Below are 19,921 nucleotides of genomic sequence, written 5' to 3'. Positions count from 1 at the left end.
GAGCAGAAGTACTGCTGTCTGCCCACGAGGGGAGCCCTGCAGAAAGTTCTGAGAGACATGAGAGACAGTCCCGCTGGAGAAGGAAGAGGACCACCAGACCGTCTCAGGGGGCCAGCCTTCAGAGAAGTCCCTGCCCTGGAAAAGGAGTACCTAGCTGCCAGCCCTGTTTCTCAGTCCGTGCCAGGCTCCAGATGCCAGGGGCTCCTGCTTTTGGGAGGTCTGAGCTCCCAGATCGCCTGACTGTTCCTGGAGTCAGCTGCACCCAGCCCAACTGTTTTGTCCTGAGCGTGTACATCCCTCTCCAAAGTACCTGGACCTTGGAAGGCCGCCCCACCCCTGTCCCTTTGCGGTTCTCCCGCAGGTCGCCCCCCTCCGCCCCCACCCCCACCCCCGCTTGCCCCCCTAGGGGTCCCCTAGAAGGGACCCAGGCGTGCTCCGGGCTGGCCAAGCAGCGGGGCATCGCCCTTCTCCGGGACAGCGGCGGGGCCCGCCCGTGCGCCCTGCTCCGCTGCCGGCGGCGCTCCGAGCGGCAGCTGCCCGGGCTGCGCTCCCGCCCACCGCGCCAGCCAGGCGTTACCTCCATGTCCTCCAGGTGCCACTGTACTCCTCCACTCGGGCTCACGGTCCCGCTGTCCTCGCTCCCAGCCTGGTCCGGCTGCGGCTGCTGCGGCTGCGGCGCAGGGCAAGTGGGCGGCCGGCTTGTGGCGGCGGGACAGCCTGCCGGCCTCCGGCCTCCAGCGAGGACAGGAGGGAGGGGGAGGGGGAAAGGGAGGAGGAGGAGGTGGCGAGGGAGGGAGAGGGGAGGGAGGGGGAGGAGCGGGGGAGGGAGGCCAGCCATCAGGGTTTAAATTTAGACGCAAATCTAAACAGATACTGTCCCCTCCCAGGGCAGGACGCGGGTAAGGGAGCCACCTCGCTCCATTAATGTGCCCAAACATGGGAGGGGACGGCTGCCCCGAGCCTGTCTGGAGCGGTGGGTCCCGGACCCTGGTCTCTGGCACGGTTTCAGCCCTTCCAGCCTCGCCCTCCTTTACGATGCTGTCTTTCTTTTTCTTGCCCGAAAAGTTAAGAGTTGTTCTTTCATTCGTTTGATCTCCCCTCTTTTATAGACATCCTTACTGCTCTCCCCCTCCCCTCTCTCTCTCCCTCCCTCCTTCTCTTCCTGCAATCACAGCTCTTTCCTACCTGGTTTTCTGGGCTGTCCTGGCTGAGAGCTGGACCTGGAAGACAGCCTTGCCCCTGGTCAGTCAGCTGGGTGCAGAAGTGACAGGCCTTTTCCCCTTGCAGATCAGTACCTATCCGCCTCGCAGCCTCCCATTTTCACAATCAACCTGTCCAGCCCTCATCTGCCTGTCAGCTGCAGCAGCAGGAGGAGGAGGAGGAGGAGGAGGAGGAGGAGGAGGAGGAGGAGGAGGAGGAGGGAGAAGAGGAGGGAGAGGAGGAAGAAGACGAGGAGAAAAACAAGAGATCCAAGCAAAGCTTTCTAAGCTCAGGCAGCAGCCCGTCTCCTCTCCCACATCTCCCTGGACTTGACTGATGCATTCGGTTCTGAGGGAATGTCTGCTCCCACGAGCTGCGGTCCAGAGGGCCTCTCCTCTGGGCCTCTCCTCTGTCCCTGCTAAGCAGAGGAAAGGGTGAGATCCTGCCCCTCGTCCTCGGATTCCCATAAGGCCCGGCATAGCCTCCCTCCCCCAGGGCCATCCGCCCCTGGGCAGCAGAGAGGCTGCAGAACAGGCTGCCCTGAGGAGGGGGTCAGGCCTGAAATCTGGAGCAGCGGCTGCCTCTGCTGCCAGCTTGCAGGCGGGGAGCCCCTCCGGCAGAAAGAGAGAGGGAAGAGGAAGGGGGCTGCCTCTTGGTGTGCCCCCACCCCCCTCCCCAAAGGGAGAGCCATCCTAGAGGTGGACAGTGCGTGGGCCGGTGTGATGGTGAGCGCTGAGCAGAGAGTTGCTCATGTGACAAGGAACTGCCCCGATTCTGCTCCCCGTGAAGACACCACTCGTGGACTTTCAGGCTCTGACTGCTGTTCTGGGATACCAGTCTCAGACACATGGCCTCCTTCTCCTCACACAACCTCCTGAGGCCTGACCTTCTAAAACACTGGCAACCCTAACGCCAAAGTGTTTCCTGAGGCTGGGGAACTCAGCTGAGCACGGGGACAAGACCCTTGATTTTGGAAGCAGATTGAGAGTTGTATTCCGGCTCTTTTACTTTCTAGCTGTGTTTCCTTGGATGAGCCTCTCAACCTCTCTGATCCTCATTTATCCCTCCTGTACAGTTTAGTAGCGATGCTACAAAGAGTAACTTGATATAAATTCTTAGTCCTAGGGACAAGCTCCAATGAGTAGGGACCCAATATTTCTTTCATTTAGAGTGGGGCATTCTGAGGGACCCCCGCCCCCAGGAAGTGACTGTGAGTCCCCTTCCATTCCAGCCACACAGCAGCAGGGGGAGGACGATAGGGCAGACTTGGCAGCAGGAAAGGACCTTTCCTGGAACCTTGTTTGCAGCGCATGCTTGTGCTTGTGATTTTTTTCCCCCTTTCTTCATAAACGTAGGGGTGCTGAGTTAACGTGGGACTCTGTTCTCTCACCCCGTCTCCTAACTCTGACTCATGGGCCTTTCCCTTTCTGCCTCCATGGAGGCCTCCTTTCTGCTCAGGTCGGGGCTGCCCCAGCACAGGTTTCTGGCTTCACCAACAGGAGGGCGGAAGTGCCTGCCGGGAGGAAACCGTTAGACCCAGATAGCGTTGCCGTCAGTCACCCAAGGTGACTTGCAGCTGCGTTCCATGCCCTGCTCTGGCCCTTCCTTGGTCAGCAAGTACCCATGACCCACGGTGCACCCCAGCTCGGCTTCTGCCCTGCTCCTGTCTCTTTCGGAGCTGTTTGGGCCGTAGGCAGAGAGACCTTCATGGGAGGGAGGAGCGGAAATGGGGAGAGAGGGCCTCGGCCACGGCCATGAGGAGGTGTGTGTGTGGGGGTCATGGTCGCCTTTCTCCCTCTCCTGCCCCTCCAGAAGATCCCCGGAGGCCACTGTGGAGATAAGGCTGCTAGTAAAACACACTGGTTTTGCTGGGTCACCTGGTATTGTGACTCACTGCCCACAGAGCCGGGAGGAGCTGACAAGCCAAGGGGAAGGGAAAGTGCCTCTGGGGAGGTCCCCTTCTCTAGGGTGGGTGGGCTGGTTGGCTCACCAGGACCCACTTCCTCCACTATCCCCCTTTAGACCCCTGATAGTCAGAGCCAGCCACGCAGTAAATAAAGACCAGTGCAGAGCCTGAGGCAGACACACCTCCCAAACAGGAGGGACCACAGTGCCCCAAACAGCCCCTGACATGTAGCAGGCCTTCGATAAGTGTTGGCTGAATGGATGAGTGGATGGATGATGAGTGAATGAATGAATGAATGAATGAAGCACATTGGTAGGAGTTTTCCTTCTCAGTCAAAGGCAGAGACTTTCTAATGGGGAAAATGACCCAGCAGGCATTAGGCAGGAACTTGATTGGTTTTTGAGCAGAATGGCCAAGAGCTCTTGGTAAGTGTTCATTCACACTGTTGCTGATTGTCCATTGATAAAATTAAGAGCAAGAAGCACGTATTCTTTCATGACTGCACATACTAGGTTTAAAATATAAAACAGCACAGCAGCCCTAAATCCTGGGAATGTGGTAACAGCAAAATAAAACAACTCCTTCTGCCGCAAGTGACTGTTACTGAGGAACAGAGTTGAATAGCCTGAGATGGAAGCCACCAGGCTTAGGGTTTCTTGTGTTTAAGAAATAGCCATAGAGGGCACTTCCGTGATAGTCTGGCCAAGTGCACAACCTGCACCTGGTCATGAGGGGACTTTGGGCAAGCCCCAGAGGATGACATTCCTCAAAGTGACGGGCCTGTGATCTCCAAAAGCATTTAATATCGGAAAGGGCCAAACACAGTCTGGGGAAGGGTTGTAGATTAGAATAGAGCCACGTGATGACTGAATTCAATGTGTGGTCCAGGTACACTTCTTTGACGCTAAGTTACATTAAAGGAATTATTATATATGTCTCACAACAATGAGGGACTATCTTATCACTTTGTGTTCATTCTGAAATATCCCCTCATTGTTGTGAGCAGTCTATATACATCTATCAAGTCATCTCACACGTTCCTTTTTTAGCTATATTTCAATAAAGTTGGGGGGGGATAAATTATGAGTGTAACTGGCAAAACTGTCAGGATTCCTGGGTGAAGGGTGCGTGAAAGTTCTTTATAAGAATCTTACTTTTTTCTCAACGTTTAAAATTATTTCAAACTAAAAAGTGAAGGGGAAAGGTGGTGGGGTAAGATGGAGCTCTTCAGTCCTGGAAGGATATAGCTCAGTTGGTTAGAGCGTTGTTCTGATATGCAAAGGTTGCTAGTTTGATCCCCGGTCAGGGCACATCCAGGAACAGAAAGCGCTTATGGTCTCTCTCTCTCTCTCTCTCTCTCTTTCCCTTTCTCTCTCTCTCAAATCAATTTTAAAAAAAAATTGAATTCTCCACTTCTTTGATTCCGGACTGACCCCCCCATTCCCCAGTCCCCTCATCGCCTGTTCCTCCCACCCCACCTGCACCCCGGGGACCCACGGGATGGGCAGAGGCCTGATGATGCTGGTGATTGGGAGGGATAGCAGGCAGAGGGAGGGAGAGCCCAGTCTTCTGAGAGGAGAGAGAATGCAGACAGGAAGAGGAGAGTATTCAAATCTTTGGGTTGTCTGTTGTTACAGTAAACCCGCGTGTTTTCATAATTTTAGAGGAGGGTTTTAATTTAGAAAGAAAAAAAGAAAGAATGAAAGAGAGGAATGGAGGGAGGAAGGAAGAGAGGAAGGAAGGAAAGAAGAAGGGAGGGAGGGAGGAAGGAAGGAAGGAAACAGAAAGAGACTGTACTCAGCCAGATGCCCCGTGGAAGGGGCTAGTGCCTACAGCTGAGAGACGGGCCAACCAGGCATTCCCTGGGCTGGGGGTGGCAGTGGGGGAATCTTGGTGATGAAGACCCTGGTCAGTCGCTGTGGATAAGGGACAGTGTTGATGAAAAAAGACAAAGGGGATGGCCCAGAGATATCCTTCTCCTCTGAGGCATATTCCAGATTTAGGAGTGAAATTAGTCAGAGCCACAAGGGAACTCAAACCTTTTCCAACCCGAAAAGTGTATCGCACAGAGCACCTGAGCACGCCTCAATCCTGCTATGGATTACAGTGACCCCGGGAGCACTAACAAGAATATCCCTGCCTGGGCCCCGCCCAAGCCCAAGGGGGAGGGGCGCCCAGGCCCTGGTGTCTGCTTTCTCTTAGCTTCAGGAAAGTGGTAAATACACACTAGTCTGAGCCATGGTGGAGATACTATTCCCCTTGCCCAAAACTGGTTTAGGGAGGTACAGAGAAGTGAGGGAATTCTGGCCCATGAGACCAGAGAGGAAACCTGCATCCCTTTGGATAAAGAAACACACAGATATGCCCTGCAGAGACGGAGTGTTACCCTGCCCGAGGCCCCAGGTGCGCCTGTACCTGCACCTGCATGATCCCAGTCACTGCGGAGGTTACATGATAGCTGCCCCTCTACTGTCCTGATCCTCCCACAAAACATTAAGCGTGATGAGGTCACATGCCGTTCTGTCTTGGTCAGTGTTCTATGCCCACCGCCTGGTTCAAGTTTGGTAAAACACGTGGATGGATGAGTGGACCCTGACTCTGTGCAGAACACATAGATAATAATCCCCTTTTGCACCCCACTTCTCAAATGCTCTCACCTACATGCAGTGAGAACATAGACTCGTCACATCAGAGGACAGCACAGAGGCTTAGAGATGAGCACCGAAACCGGGCTTCCTGGGTCCCAGTGCGACCCTGGGCTAAGTGAACGTAACCATTTTGCTTCTCAGTTTCTCTATCTGTGAGATGGGGGTGAGCGCTTCCAACATGGGGTTGTCAGGAGTAAATGGGTGAATGCATGGGATGTGCTCAGGATGGTGCTAATGAATGTGAGTGTGATAAAGGCTGGATCACAGCTGCCACAGAGAGCCGGGCTCTTTGTCACAAAGAGGTGATTGTCACAGGTCCAGGTAGCAAACGTGGCTTCCTCCACAGCACAATCCCATATTCGCCTCTCACGCCTAAACTATCTGCCACGTTTCCCCGCCCACTTTCTATACCTTTGTCTGCTTGGCTGCAGCCTCCCCGTGAAGGAGAGTCTAGTCCCTGCCTGCACTTAAACGGTCCTTGAATACTCAGAGTTCAAATTTGAGTCTGCACTTTTTGCTTACACGTGCCAAATAGAAAGGGATAGCAGGGGCTTTTCATATCTCAATTCTGAATAAATTCCACTTTCTTGGATGTTGATTTTTTTTTTATCTTAGAAAATAGTTTTAAATGGCTCTGGCTTAAATAATGCGTGCATTTAATGTATAGACGCTATAGGTTTTTCTGGAGCAGTGAAGGTTTTGGGCTCCTCTCTTAAATGTTGCCGCTTATCAGCAGTTTAATTGCCCTTCCCTCACTAGGTGGCCTCACAGCCTCCATTCCACTTCTGGGTGATGAAGTCTCTCCCACGGTTTTACTGTTTTGGAGTAAAATGTCCACCCATATCTCTTTATTCCCCTTTTCTGCTTTCTGACCTATGATTGAATTTAAGAATTTTTATTTTATTTTATATTTTCCTTTTCTTGATGGACCCACAAAGAAAGGGGTCTCTATCTTATAAGAGTATCATTTCTCTGAGGCAGCAATAAATTATAGACCCGTGAGCATATAAGTCAGAACACGCACTAAGTGCTAAACATCCCCAAGTGGTTGGTGTAAGACATGATGTGTGGTGGCCCTGGCCGGTTGGCTCAGTGGTAGAGGGTCAGCCTGGTGTGCAGAAGTCCCGGGTTTGATTCCCGGCCAGGGCACACAGGAGAGGCGCCCATCTGCTTCTCCACCCCTCCCCCTCTCCTTCCTCTCTGTCTCTCTCTTCCCCTCCCACAGCCCAGGCTCCATTGGAGCAAAGATGGCCCCGGGCGCTGGGGATGGCTCCTTGGCCTCTGCCCCAGGCGCTAGAGTGGCTCTGGTTGCAACAGAGCGATGCCCCGGAGGGGCAGAGCATCGCCCCCTGGTGGGCAGAGCGTAGCCCCTGGTGGGCATGCCGGGTGGATCCCGGTCGGGCGCATGCGGGAATCTGTCTGACTGTCTTTCCCTGTTTCCAGCTTCAGAAAAATACAAAAAAAAAAAAAAAAAAAAAAAAAGGACATGATGTGTGGTGACCAGGATGGAGGGAGGGTTCACAGAAGGGCTGGGGATGGGGGGTGGGGGGAAGGCAGCAGCTGAGCCGGGTGTGGTTTTGGGAGACAGGCTGGTGGGGCCTGGCTAGAAGAACCATGTGACCAATCGGAGGGCTTCCGAGGGCCTGAGGACAGGGTGGGGAGGGACTCCAGGGTTTGTCCAAGGCCAGCCCCGACTGTCCTGCTCAGGGGTGCAGCGCCTGCCCCAACAGGACACCCATTAGCCTGTGGCATGGGCAGTAAGTTTGGGGTCCACCCTGGCTCCCCCTTATTCCTGGTGTGTTGTTTTGGGAATACTTCATGTTTGGTCTTCGCCTCTTATAAAAATAGATGATATTTGCATTTTGAAGATGATTGAACTTGAGCAGAGTGGCTTCTGGTTTGTATTTTCTGTTTCTGTTTCCTTCATCGCACATGGTGGGGCTTTGAAGAGAGGAAGAGACGAGGTGGGAGCAAGCAGAGACAGGACAAGATAGCCACTTACCTGAGGAGACCCTATAGGCAAAGGGGCCCGGCTGAGGACTGGGGACTCCCAGACCTTCCACAGCTGTGCTTTCTAAAGGGCAGAGTCAAGTTGCTCAAGTTGCTTTACTGTTCTAGTTTCCTTATTAGTCGCTGATTCTCATCAATGGCCCGGGGATGTGGTGAGGAACTCCTAATCAAAATGACCATAAATCTAAAACCACGATGAAACGGGTGAGGCCCAGGCCAGTTGGCAGTGACACAGAGGACACCGCTGAGCCCCCCCCACACACACACACACAACAGAGGTCAGCCGGGAGATGAATGCGTCTGTGCTGGGGACAGGGGAACCATGTGGGTGGCGGTGGTGGGGAGCGGGGTGGGGAAGGGATTTGCATCTCATGGCTCAGTCGGATCTGAGAGCTAACATCCTGTTTTTCTGTACGTTGGGCACATCAGTGACAGAAAAGTGGCCCCTGACCAGGGCTAGCCTTAGGAAGTGAGTAGTGGCAGCAGCCTCACAAATGGGAACTCAACTCCTAAGTGGCCCTGCCGGCCTGGGCGGTCAGCCTTCACCCCATCACACCCCCCACCCTCCCTCTGCCCCAATTTGAGGACTCCAGCCCTCACCCTCCTCCCCGGAGATTTATCAACAGGAAGTCAAGTTCTCTGGGGAACAGTCTGTTCCCTTGACATTCTTGTTCTAGTTCTGTAGCTGTGTTGGAGGGTTCACGAACTCTCTCCCCGGCTCTGTGTCTTCAGGGCTGTCTGCGTGCCCGGTGCTTTCTCCTCACACCCATGGACCAAGTCATGGGGACCGTGAGAGGCCAGCAGACCAGAAGGAGACCCTGGTTGATGAGAAGGAGGTTTAGGGCTGTCAAGACTAGCTGTTTCTGAGCTCAGGGCTTGTCACTAAGGGGAATGCCGGGGACAGTTCCTGAATCCTGAACACTGTGCACTGGCCACTGCCATCCCTTCTCACCCCTTCTAGCGCTCATTTCGACCGCATGTCACATTGATGTGTGAGTTTGCCCCCCGCCCCGCCCTTTCGCACACCGGAACCCCCAGTGCCCGCTCAGCAGGTCCGTATTCTCACTCAGGAAGCAGTCGGTAAAAGCATGCATGAAGCTACTCCCCTTTCTTTTATCCCAAGTAAGCTTTTCACTTAAAAAGCCAACGCACAGCTCCAGTGCCACTTGGCCCTGGTCAGAGTGACACGTCTCAGCCTTTGCAGCTGCGATGTGAGTTGCTTGCTGCTGCCGGTCTGGCTCCCACTCAAGGCACATGGTTCTGTCTCAGGGGCTCCTCCTTCCACTGTCTCTCGCTTGAGAGTCTAGAAGGAAAAGATCTCCAAATTTAGGGACCCCCAAGACTAGAAAGAAAGTGGTGATCCTTCTCTTTCCAAATTCTTCTGCCTTGACAGACCCAAAAAGCGTGTCCCCCGTCCATGACAGCAGCTGCTCCGTTGAAATCACAGCTGTGGACAGCCAGGTTGGTTCTGAAGGTCCACGGGAGGCCTTCACGGGTCGGCTATGCATTTCAATCACTTTGTTTGAGACCTGGATCCAAGCTAGCATTATCTCTCAAAGATGGGCATGGTCCCATATGTCTCCGTGAAGACACACCTAGAAAATCCACATGCAGATCTTCCGTGGCCCGTTGACAATCCTGGGCTCTCGTTTCAAACACCTGCTCGTGTCTGCCCACCTTTTATACTGTAGACTTAGTCCCAGAATCCTATATATTTAAAAAGATAACTTATATAAAGCCCCCAGTGAACAGCATACTCAATGACGAGAAACATAAAGCCTTCCCTTCGAGATCAGGAGCAAGGCAGGTTTGCCCGCTCTCGCCACGCGTTTTCAACATGGCACTGAAAATTCTAGCCAGAGCAACGAGGCAGGAAAAAAGAAATAAAAGACATCCAACTTGGAAAAGAAGAAGTAAAATGACCTCTGCAGGTGAGATATCAGATAAGTTTAAAGCCGTAAAGATCTCCTCCATATGCGCAACTGTCCAAACTAATAAACTAATGCACAATTCAGCCACGTGGCAGGATGCAAAATCAACACACAAGAGTCAGTTGTATTTGCAAACACTAACCATGAACAATCCAAGGGATTGGTGGGAAATAAGACAACAATCTCATTTACAGTAGTATTAGGAAGAATGAAATACATAGGAGTAAACTTGACTGAGGAGGTGGAAGACCAATACACTGACAGCTACAAAACTACAGAACTTCACTAAAAGAAACTAAAGAAGACACAAATAAGTGGGAAGACACCAAGTGTTCGTGGATTAGAAGACTTAATATTGTTAAAATGGGCCCTGGACGGTTGGCTCAGCGGTAGAGCGTCGGCCTAGCGTGCGGGGGACCCGGGTTCGATTCCCGGCCAGGGCACACAGGAGAAGTGCCCATTTGCTTCTCCACCCCCCCTTCCTCTCTGTCTCTCTCTTCCCCTCCTGCAGCCAAGGCTCCATTGGAGCAAAGATGGCCCGGGCGCTGGGGATGGCTCCTTGGCCTCTGCCTCAGGCGCTAGAGTGGCTCTGGTTGCCGGCAGACGCCCCGGAGGGGCAGAGCATCACCCCCTGGTGGGCAGAGCGGGTCGCCCCTGGTGGGCGTGCCGGGTGGATCCCGGTCGGCGCATACGGAAGTCTGTCTGACTGTCTCTCCCCGTTTCCAGTTTCAGAAAAATACAAAAAAAAAAAATATATATATATATATATATATTGTTAAAATGTCCATATTACCCAAAGCTGTCTACAGAGTCAGTGCAATCACTTCAAAAATCCTGATGGTGGGGTGTGTTTTTTTTCACTTTTCAGAAACAGAAAAAAGTTCTAAAATTCATACGAAATTTCAAGGGACTCAAAATTAGCCAAAAAAAAAAAAAATCTTGAAAAAGAAGAATGAAGTTGGAGGCTTCATACTTCCTGGATTCAAAGCCTATTACAACACTGTAGTAATCTAATCAGTATGGTTCTGGCATAAAGACAAACAGACATACAGACAGATAATAGGACAGAACAGGGAGTTCTGTGTACATGGTAAAATGGTCTTCCACGGAGATCCGAGACCACGCAATGGGCAAAGGATATTCTCTTCAACAGTATTGGAAACTGGCTATCCCATGCAAAAGATTGAAGTTAGACCTGAACCTTACACATGTATACAGATAACTCAAAATGGACGAAAGACCTAAACATAAGACTTAAAACTTTAAAACTCCTAACCTGGGCCCTGTAGCTCCGTTGGTTAGAACGCCGTCCTGATATGCTAAGGTTTCAGGTTTGATCCCCAGTCAGGGCACATGCAAGAGTCAAGCAATGAGTGCATAAATAAGTGGAACAACAAATCAATGTTTCTCTCTCTTTCAAACAAATTTTTTAAAAAACTATAACACTCCTAGAATAAAACAGTCCGAATGCCCACTGACAAATGAACGAGTAAAGAAAATGTGGTACATGGCTATGATGGAATATTACTCAGTCTGAAAAAAGGAGGCAGCCCTGCCACGTGCCACATTATGTGCTAAGTAAAATAAGCCCGTCCTAAAAGGACAGCTCCTGCGTGCTTCCACTTCCATGAGGTATCTAGAGTTGTGCAGTTCATAGGAACAGGAAGCAGCATCAGGTTGCCGGGCTGTGGGGAAGGGAAAGGAGAATTGTCACTGGGGGAGGGGGGGACAACTGAAAAACGTTCTAGAGGTCTGTTACACAACCGTGAGCCTCCAGTCCACACGACTGAGATCTGCACACTTAAAAGCGGTGAAGAGGGGCATTTTTATAGCATGCGTGTGTGTGTGTGTGTTTTACTACAATTAAAACTAAAAATGGCCTGACCAGGTGGTGGCGCAGTGGATAGAGCGTCTGACTGGGATGCAGAAGGACCCAGGTTCGAGACCCCGAGGTCGCCAGCTTGAGCACGGGCTCATCTGGCTTGAGCAAAGAGCTCACCAGCTTGGACCCAAGGTCACTGGCTCCAGCAAGGGGTTGCTCAGTCTGCTGAAGGCTCGCGGTCAAGGCACATGTGAGAAAGCAATCAATGAACAACTAAGAAGTCGCAACGCACAACAAAAAACTAATGATTGATGCTTCTCATCTCTCTCTCCGTTTCTGTCTGTCTGTCCCTGTCTATCTCTGCCTATGTAAAAAAAAAAAATAATAATAATAATAAAGTCATGAGCTCCTAATTACACACATAAAAACTGACTGGTTTAAAACTAAAAATGGAAGGGAAAAAAATAGTAAAAATACGGACCCTTGAATATGCCAAACCCTCAGTGACCTCCACTGTGCCCCTGTGCGTTTCCTTCAAAGGCCAGGCCAATGACTGGCAGCGAACATTCCCCAGAAAGCCCATTTGGCATCAACAGAGAGAACACTTCTGGTTGCCTGGAAAGTGCTCTGCAGAGGACAGCCCAGGCCCGTCGCGGGCCGTGACTTATTTACCGGGATGGGACAGAAGCATCCGTGGTCTGCCGGAGTCGAACCGCTTGACTTTCAAGATGGAGATCCTAAGATTATAAGCCGCAAAATTGGGCTGAGGAGTGGTGATAGGAGAGGCAGAGGCCCTTTTATCTCGCTCTCTGCGATTGAGCCATGAGATAAACAGAGCCTAGGATGCCCTCTGATGGGAGCCCCGTTTGTGTGGAGAAGGCACAGGACTGCTTTTACCGTGGATGTCTAGAAGGTCGGTGGGGGCTGGGGGAGGGGCGGGGACAGAGCAGGAAGCAAGCAGAGCCCCCAGGGAGCGCGGGGGGGGGGGTAGGGTTTGGGGGGGGTGGCAGCCAGAGGGGACGGCAGATTGCCCATGTCAGCGTCTTTCAAAGTGGGAAGCAGGACATTCCGTACTTCCTGGCACCTCCTGATGTGATATCGCAAGGAGTACTCAGGGCCTGCCTGTGTTGTGATACTGGCAAAAGTTAAAAAAAAAAGAAAAAAAAAAAGATAAATTAAACCAGAATCTAATCAGGTCTCTCATTCTAACTCCCAGATTACAGGAAACAATGGCGTACGCCCCTGTAAAGCCAGTAGCCGCGGCCACTATCACAGCCGCCTGGCCCGTGCAGGTTCACATTTGATTCGGACAGATGGTAATGAAACAACGGAGCCAAGAACAGGTGGGTCATTACCTTTAATCCTAACTTGCACCCGGCGGGCAAGAAATACACACAGTGGGAAAACACTTCCCTTTCCATTCAGGGCTCCCAAAGCCACTGACTTATCCGAGTTTCCTAGAATCAAAGGTGTCTACCTCACCAGCCTTATTCACCTCTGTTCCCCATCTCCTTCTCCCTGCGCAAACTCTGCACAAACTGGCTTCTCCTTCAGCACTCTGCCATCTTGGCTGCTTCTCCTCTCCTCCACGTGGCCTTTCTGTGCTCTCCTCTCTAATGCTAATCTCAGGAACCGAGAGAGAGAGAGAGAGAGAGAGAGAGAGAGAGAGAGAGAGAGAGAGAGATAGAGCAAGCTCCCGGTCTGCCCCATTTTATAATGTAGAAATCAAAACCTTTAATCCAATATACAAACAAGGAAGTCTCTGATACAAAGTCACTTAGGGTGGGAAAGACTTAGTCTTAAAACTAAGCCTTAGGGTATAACAACCCTGCCTGTTTACAGCCTATCCCCCACACCCAATGCAAACAATAAACTTGCAATCCTATATATCATATTTACAAACTTATTTGACTAACAGCCTCCTGTCTGACCCGTGAGGATTTATTTCATCAGCAAAGCCTGGGAGGTGGAAAGTTTCTATGGATCAAATGAGCTGGTTTCTTCAACAACAACAACAAAAAAAACCCCTGACATTTAGAAAAATGAAGGAGAAAGAAGGAAGCGTCCTACATTGAAAGGGACTTATGAAACATGGTGACAGAATTCCACGTGCAGATCTGCGTTGGGGCCTCATGCAAACACCGATGTTTTGAGACAGCTGGGAAAATTGGAACACAGAGGATGGCGAGACTTCCACATTCCTTTTCTTACGTGCGGTGGTGATGCTATGGCTGTATTTAAACCTGAGAGTTCTTATCTGTCGGAGGGACGTACTGGAATTGTGTGAGATCTGGGATTTGCTCTTAAATATTTTGGGAAGAAAAACCGGTTGGGGGGGTAGATGTGGCGAGGATGGTCACGTACTGGGGGTTGTTGAAACTGAGTGTGGGCCTGGGGGAATTCAGAGCGCCGGTCTCCATGGGTGTGTGTGTTCTTATCCATGTCCACACTAATGGAAAAACAGGGAAAAGACTCAGGGTGATTGGGTACCCAGGAGAGGGGCACCAACGACTATGAGATTAATAAATACACCTTTATCTACTTCATAGGTTTGCTTAAAGGCTGTACTCTTTCACATGGTGGTTGGGAGACTTATTTAATCTTTCCCTTAAAACTCTGAGAGTCAGCTTCCAGACCCAGCAACCCCACGCCTACATACACCCGCAAGAGAAATGAGTGGATAGAATCTACCCAAGGACATGGACACAAATGCTCACATTAGCTTGATGCATAAGAGCACAGAACGAGAAGGAACCCAAATACCAACGTACAGATGAATTGTGGCTTATTCGTACAAGAAGAGATGACTCAGCAATGAAAAGGAGCAAACCACTAATGCACCCAACGGCATAGATGAATTTCAAAACCAGAATGCTGAACAGAAGCCAGGCTCTTGCTCTGACATTCAGAGAGCAGGCACACCTTATGGAGGGTGACAGACATCAGAATAATTGTTGTCCCTGGGCTGTGGTATTGGTTGGGAAGGAGCAAGAGGGTGGGGTGGGGTCGGGTGGGGGTAGAGCTCAGCCTCTAAGAGTCCAGCAGGGCCCAGCGCAGCAGGGGCACACGTGTGATTGGGACCTCACTGCCCAAGAGGAGCTGTGTGGGGACAAGCTGTATGGGGATGGGTCGGAGTCAAGAAGTTGGCTGGAGGTTGGGTTGGGGTGTTTACCTCCCAGGGGAGCAACATCTCACTCCAGGGGCTGTAAGCTGACACCCAGGAATGCTTGTTGTGGGATTCAGACCTGGACTGTTATCTCCCTGCAGTACAATGTCTCCTTGTTCCTGGTTTGTTCAGAAAGCTTCCCTAATACCTGGTCAGGGTTCAGGTTGATGTCAGCCCTTGGGCTGCCCAACAGGGAAGAAGATTTTCCCAGGTTCTTGGTGTAGACCGGAGCCTTTAGAATGGAGGTGCCCTGAACTCAAACCACCCAGCCAGTCTTGCCCAGACACCTCTGACCCCAAAGGTCGTGCCAAGAGCCTGGAGGTTCTGATCACGGTTTCAGCACCTCAGCCACACACTGGCCCCACTGTTTTGTTCCGCAAATGTCGCCAGGCTCCGCTCCCGGTGGGTTTCACCAGTGTGCCTGCTTGTAAAAATAAAAGCCCCTGGACTGTGCCTGCGTTCCTCTGGGCCCTTTCTCTGTGTGCTCACCAAATTTCAGGCCCTTCCGTAGGGGCCGATGGATGCCTGTGTGCTTTGCTTTAGAGGGCCAGTGAGACAGACCGCAGGGATGGGGCAGGCACTCTGTCCATTGCTCCAGAGTCACAAGGCTGTTCCGGGAGGGGTTGGGCAGGAGGTGGTGTAGTGAATGAATGCCTCTTATGTGCCAAGCGATGTGCTAAGCCAGGCCTCACATCGATCCTGGAGGCCAGTCCCAGCATCTGGAATAGGACATTTAAGCTCAGAGAGATTACATAACTCACATAAGGCAGAAAAAGCAGAGCTAGAATTAGACTTCGGGCCTCTGACCTTAAGTCCAGTGCTCTTCGGATGATGCCACTTGAAATCCTTTTGAGGGGACGGGCAAGCACTGTCTCAGTTTCAGTGCACTAGGATTTGGGGGCACGTTCTGTGTGCCTAAGGGTGAGGTCCTCTTGCATCAGACAAAACCCACCGGTAACATTGTCTAAGAATGTTCTTCTGCTTTGACATCCATCTGTGCTTTTTAATCTTTTTTTTTTCATGGCTATTACCAGATACATATACCCACATTAGTTAGAGTAAATGTTAGGTTGGTGTAACAAAGAGACCCAAAATATAATAGCTTAAACTTAAGTTTATTTCTCTCTCACATAAAATTCTGAGCAAGCAAAAAAAAAAAAAAAATTAAAAAAAAATTCCGAGCAAGCAGTTCAGAGGCTCTCCACCTCAAAGCAGCTTCCAGAGCTCCTGCCATCACATTCTGTATCCCTGGTGTCATGAAGGCGAGCACACACCTTCCTATGAACTGACCTGGAAAAGTGCATGTATCAGTTCTATTTATATCTCATGTTGGCCCCAACTTTGTCTTTGAGAGCCCAGGGGAGGTGCCAAGCTCAGCAGAGGTGTTTTTTTTTTTCTTTTTTAAAAAAAAATGTTTTAAAATTGTGAACACTAGGTTCTGGCTCCCCCACTTGGGTTAGAGTGAACACCATGTACCTGAAATGTCTCTGTAGCATGTCCACTCACAAGGGGATGCTTTTGGTGAGTCTAATCTCTTCCCCCGGTCAGCCTATCTGCGGTGGTGATCAAGCACCTGTCCCCGGGCTCCTCGGGGGTCTGAGGGAGGTCACTGGCAACCTGCCCTCTGGATCTGTCTGAGTTCTCATCCCGTGTGGCTGATGAAGGAATGTCCTGAAACCTACTCCTCGAAAAGTGGGTTGGGTGGAGCCCAGGAAGGACCCACAGGAAGGAAACTGGCCAGCGGTCCCCAGTGATGCCAATCAGAGCTGTTCCGCCCCGCCTGTATGCAGCAGACCACAAAGGCGGCTTTGGCATGCTTTGCACCCCTGGGTAAGCCCGTGTGGCATTCTTCAGTGTGTTAGTTATGGCAGAACCTGTTCTTATCTACCAGCCTCTAAGCTCCTTAAGGGAGAAAGGAAGGAAGGAAAATCTCTCAACAACCCGCTAGCATTGATCCCTCTCCTAGCCTCGCCAGCAGGTATGACGATGATTTCCTTAGCGGTAGACGAGGGGTGGGAGGTTGTCAAACAACCTTGCTTGGTGCCACACAACCATCAAGGGGAGGAGGCAAGACTGGAACCTAAGATCTCTGATACCAGGCTGGCTCTCCACAAAACCACAATTGCTTTTATCATCGTTGGGCGTGTTCAGTCGTTGGCTCCCCTCCTCTCCCCTGAGCACCCTCATAATTTCACGCCCACATGAGGGGTTTTTCAAAAACATGAGAGTGAGGGCCATTTCTTCTTGTTTTTATCTCTGGCGGAACACAGCACAGTCCCCGCCGTGTGAAACAGGTCGTTACCGTATTTATTGGATCTACTTAAATTGTTAGATGGATATTTATAAAAGGCTCATATTTCTTAAAAAAAAAAAATTTAAAGGCATTGGACTTGGAGTAGGGTCCTCGTGGAGACATCACAAGAGATGAAGAAGATCTGCCCGGCTCCCTGGCCAAACCTGAGCAGGAGACAACCAAGGCCCTGTGGCTGGTGTCTGAGCCTCGATTACAGCCATGAATCCATGGCAAACGCAGGCAGCACCCCGGCACCCCCCCCCCCCAGAGGAGAGAATTTCCCATGTGGCACGTGCCTGGCAGCCATCCACCCTGGCACAGTCCGGCTTCACGCCTTTTGTCTGAAAACCCTTAGAAAGGCATGTGTCCCCGTGGGGCAATGAGTCCTGCTTTCAGATTTGGAAACTACGGTTCCAGCAGGCACGTGGCACGTGGACAGTGCCCTTTATTGCTTCCTGTTGGTGGTTCCACAGCAGGGGCCTGGGCTGGCCCAGAACAGACTGCACCATCCAGGGAGAGGGAGGGTCCTCGGGGCTTAGGCGTTCAGGTCTGGGAGCCAGGGAAGTTGCTGACACAGAAAGCCGACCGTGGGGCAGAGTATGGCCACGTCCTGAGAATGGGGTCCCGGAAATGATGGGGCAAAGCGGGGACAGGAAGGACAAGGAGACAAGGAACCAGGGCAGAGGCTACGCTTTGCTCTCCTTGTGCAAAGGAAGGAGGTGACCCAAAACGCCTTGTGACACCGGAAGAGGCATATTTGGGGAAGTGAGACCTCTCCCTGCAGATCCGTTCAGCTTCAAGGCCAACCACGGGTGGGCCCGGAGCAAGCCAAGAGGCTCTTTTGTGGTTCTGTTTTTTTCCACACCCGGGTGGGGTCACTTCTGGGTAAGCGTGACCCTGCACAAGCACCATCAGACCAGGCCAAAAGCCAACTTGTTCTGTCCTCGGAGGTGCCCCCAGCCCCGTCTCTCCCCCTCCCACCCCATTTGGCCCCAGCTCCGCAGGTGGGCTCCTAATGGTCCAACCTCACACTGGCCCTCTGGAGACCCGGGTCTCTGCCTGACTCGAGTCTCAGCGCTGAAGCCTTGGGCACTGCATTTCTTCCTCCTCTGACCTTGGCTTCCTCATAGGTTAGATGAAGAGGAGGAAAGACAGACAGACCTAGAGAGTGCCTACTGTGCACGGACTGGACACTGTGTCCCCGGGCAATTCAGCTAGCCGCCTCCACCCTGGAAAGTCTTAACCATCCTGTCTATTCCACACACCTCATTCGTTCGTTCGTTCATTCATTCATTCATTCACTTAAAGGTGTACTGGGCAGGCTCCACTATCTGTCAACCCTGCAAAGTCATCAACAGTGTTAGCTGGCTGTTTATTGAGTCCCTACTACCTGTCACATGCTGTGTTAAATGTTTTGGATAGAACAACCCATTTACCCTCCCCACAGTCTGAGGAGACAGTGCTTCTATTTTTTACTAAGTTTAAGCAACTTGCTCCCTCCCGTCGTATGTCTGATTCTGGGTCACACTGCAGAGTTGGTGTTTCCATCGGCTGATTTTGTCCCTGAGTTTCCAACCAGCAGCCCTGCAGCCAGGAGGCCAGCTTGCAGGCTCTGACCCCCTTGTCATTGTTGCTTTGGTTCATTAGAACACTCCAGAGAATCCTGACAGCCTAGGACACAGAGCAGACCCTTCTCGCGCTCCCCGCCACGAGCTCCACAGACCTGGTTTCCATGAGAAAGTCCTTGCCACGAAGATCAGAAACTGTAGGAACAGTGCCCTCGTGTGTCCGGAGTATGACACACACACCTGAACTCCGGAGAAAGACACATATTCAACAACCTTAAACTGTGAAACACTTTAGTGTTTGTTTCCTATGTCTTTGACACCTGCAGGGGAGAAATGATGGAACATGCCTTCCACTATCCTCTCCCTGGCCCGGCCCAGCCTTAATCACATGACCTGCAGCTCGGTTCTCAGGCCCGGCCATCTTCCTGGTCAACTCTCTCCTCCGGAGAGGGGTGGGAGGGAATCAAGCCGGAGGACATCACTGCAGCCCAGCAGCCAGGCTGACAGGTAGAGCCTCCCTCGGGACCTTCAGTACCAACCACACTTACATCCCCTTTGCTGTGCGTGCTTCACGGTCCGTGTGAGGGTAAGTTTACTGGCTCGTGGTACCATGCCCTCACAGGTGACCATATAAAAGAATATGAAACAAACGGGTCTTCAGTGTCACAGAAGATGGCAGTAGCCCCAGCCAGGAATCAGGGGGTCTGCCATAGGGCCCCTGACCCACAGAGGCACCTGAAGGGATCAGAAGAAGCAGAGAGGTCCCTGCAAGGGCAGTAGTGTCTGGAGGAGGTCCCAGCAGAGGGGTTCCAGCAGGAGAAGGGGGAGACAGTGAGTGGTCAATGGGGTGTCGTAGTTATATCAGATTGAGTCAATGTGCCCCTGTCTGCTCTGCTTCTCTCTCTCTCTCTCTCTCTCTCTCTCTCTCTCTCTCTCACACACACACACACACACACACACTGATACACACTCACACACACCCTGCACTCCCCCATCAATAGCAAAGAAAAACTTTCTTCTACTCACAACATTTCTGACACCAAATGTGGGGAGATTTCCTCCACATCACCCAATTTCCCAGCACAGTGGGGCATCCACAGTTCAATTCTGACAGCCCCTGGAGTTAGCACACAACCCTCCCCAGGTTAAGGGCTCATTCCCACAAGACTGACCCCCATTTCAGATGCCAATCAAAAGTAATGAGTCTCCTGGTTACCCACTCTTCTGTCCAACTTGGCTACAAATCAGGGGTTCCCATGACCCCTTCCTCAAGTTTGATCATTGCTTACATCAGGTCACAGAACTCAGGGAAACATTTTTGTTTACCAGTTGTTTTTTTTGTAAAGGATATAATCAAGGCCCTGGCCAGGTGACTCA

At 51.5% G+C, this 19,921-nt stretch overlaps 1 protein-coding gene across 5 annotated transcripts in view; it reads right to left on the bottom strand.

Annotated features, from left to right (window-relative positions):
* The window catches only part of RCSD1 (RCSD domain containing 1), a 52,910-nt gene extending 51,167 nt beyond the window's left edge, over positions 1-1,743 (bottom strand). Inside the window, exons 1-2 of one of the 5 annotated variants that reach the window (XM_066261061.1) lie at positions 1,186-1,743; positions 578-732 (exon numbers count right to left, since the gene is read on the bottom strand). In XM_066261061.1, coding sequence (XP_066117158.1) covers positions 578-583 — 6 coding nt within the window. In that variant the 5' untranslated portion in view covers positions 584-732; positions 1,186-1,743. Of the gene's footprint in view, positions 1-577; positions 752-1,185 lie in introns of those variants that run through there. The other 4 variants (XM_066261058.1, XM_066261059.1, XM_066261060.1 and 1 more) reach the window with 4 other exon arrangements.
* Between the last annotated feature and the right edge of the window lie 18,178 nt (positions 1,744-19,921).

The sequence above is a fragment of the Saccopteryx bilineata genome, chromosome 2 (assembly GCF_036850765.1).
Source record: "Saccopteryx bilineata isolate mSacBil1 chromosome 2, mSacBil1_pri_phased_curated, whole genome shotgun sequence".
NCBI classification, from domain to species: Eukaryota; Metazoa; Chordata; class Mammalia; order Chiroptera; family Emballonuridae; genus Saccopteryx; species Saccopteryx bilineata.
The sequence above is the reverse complement of the archived record's forward strand: the minus strand, read 5'-3'. Positions and strand labels throughout refer to the sequence as shown.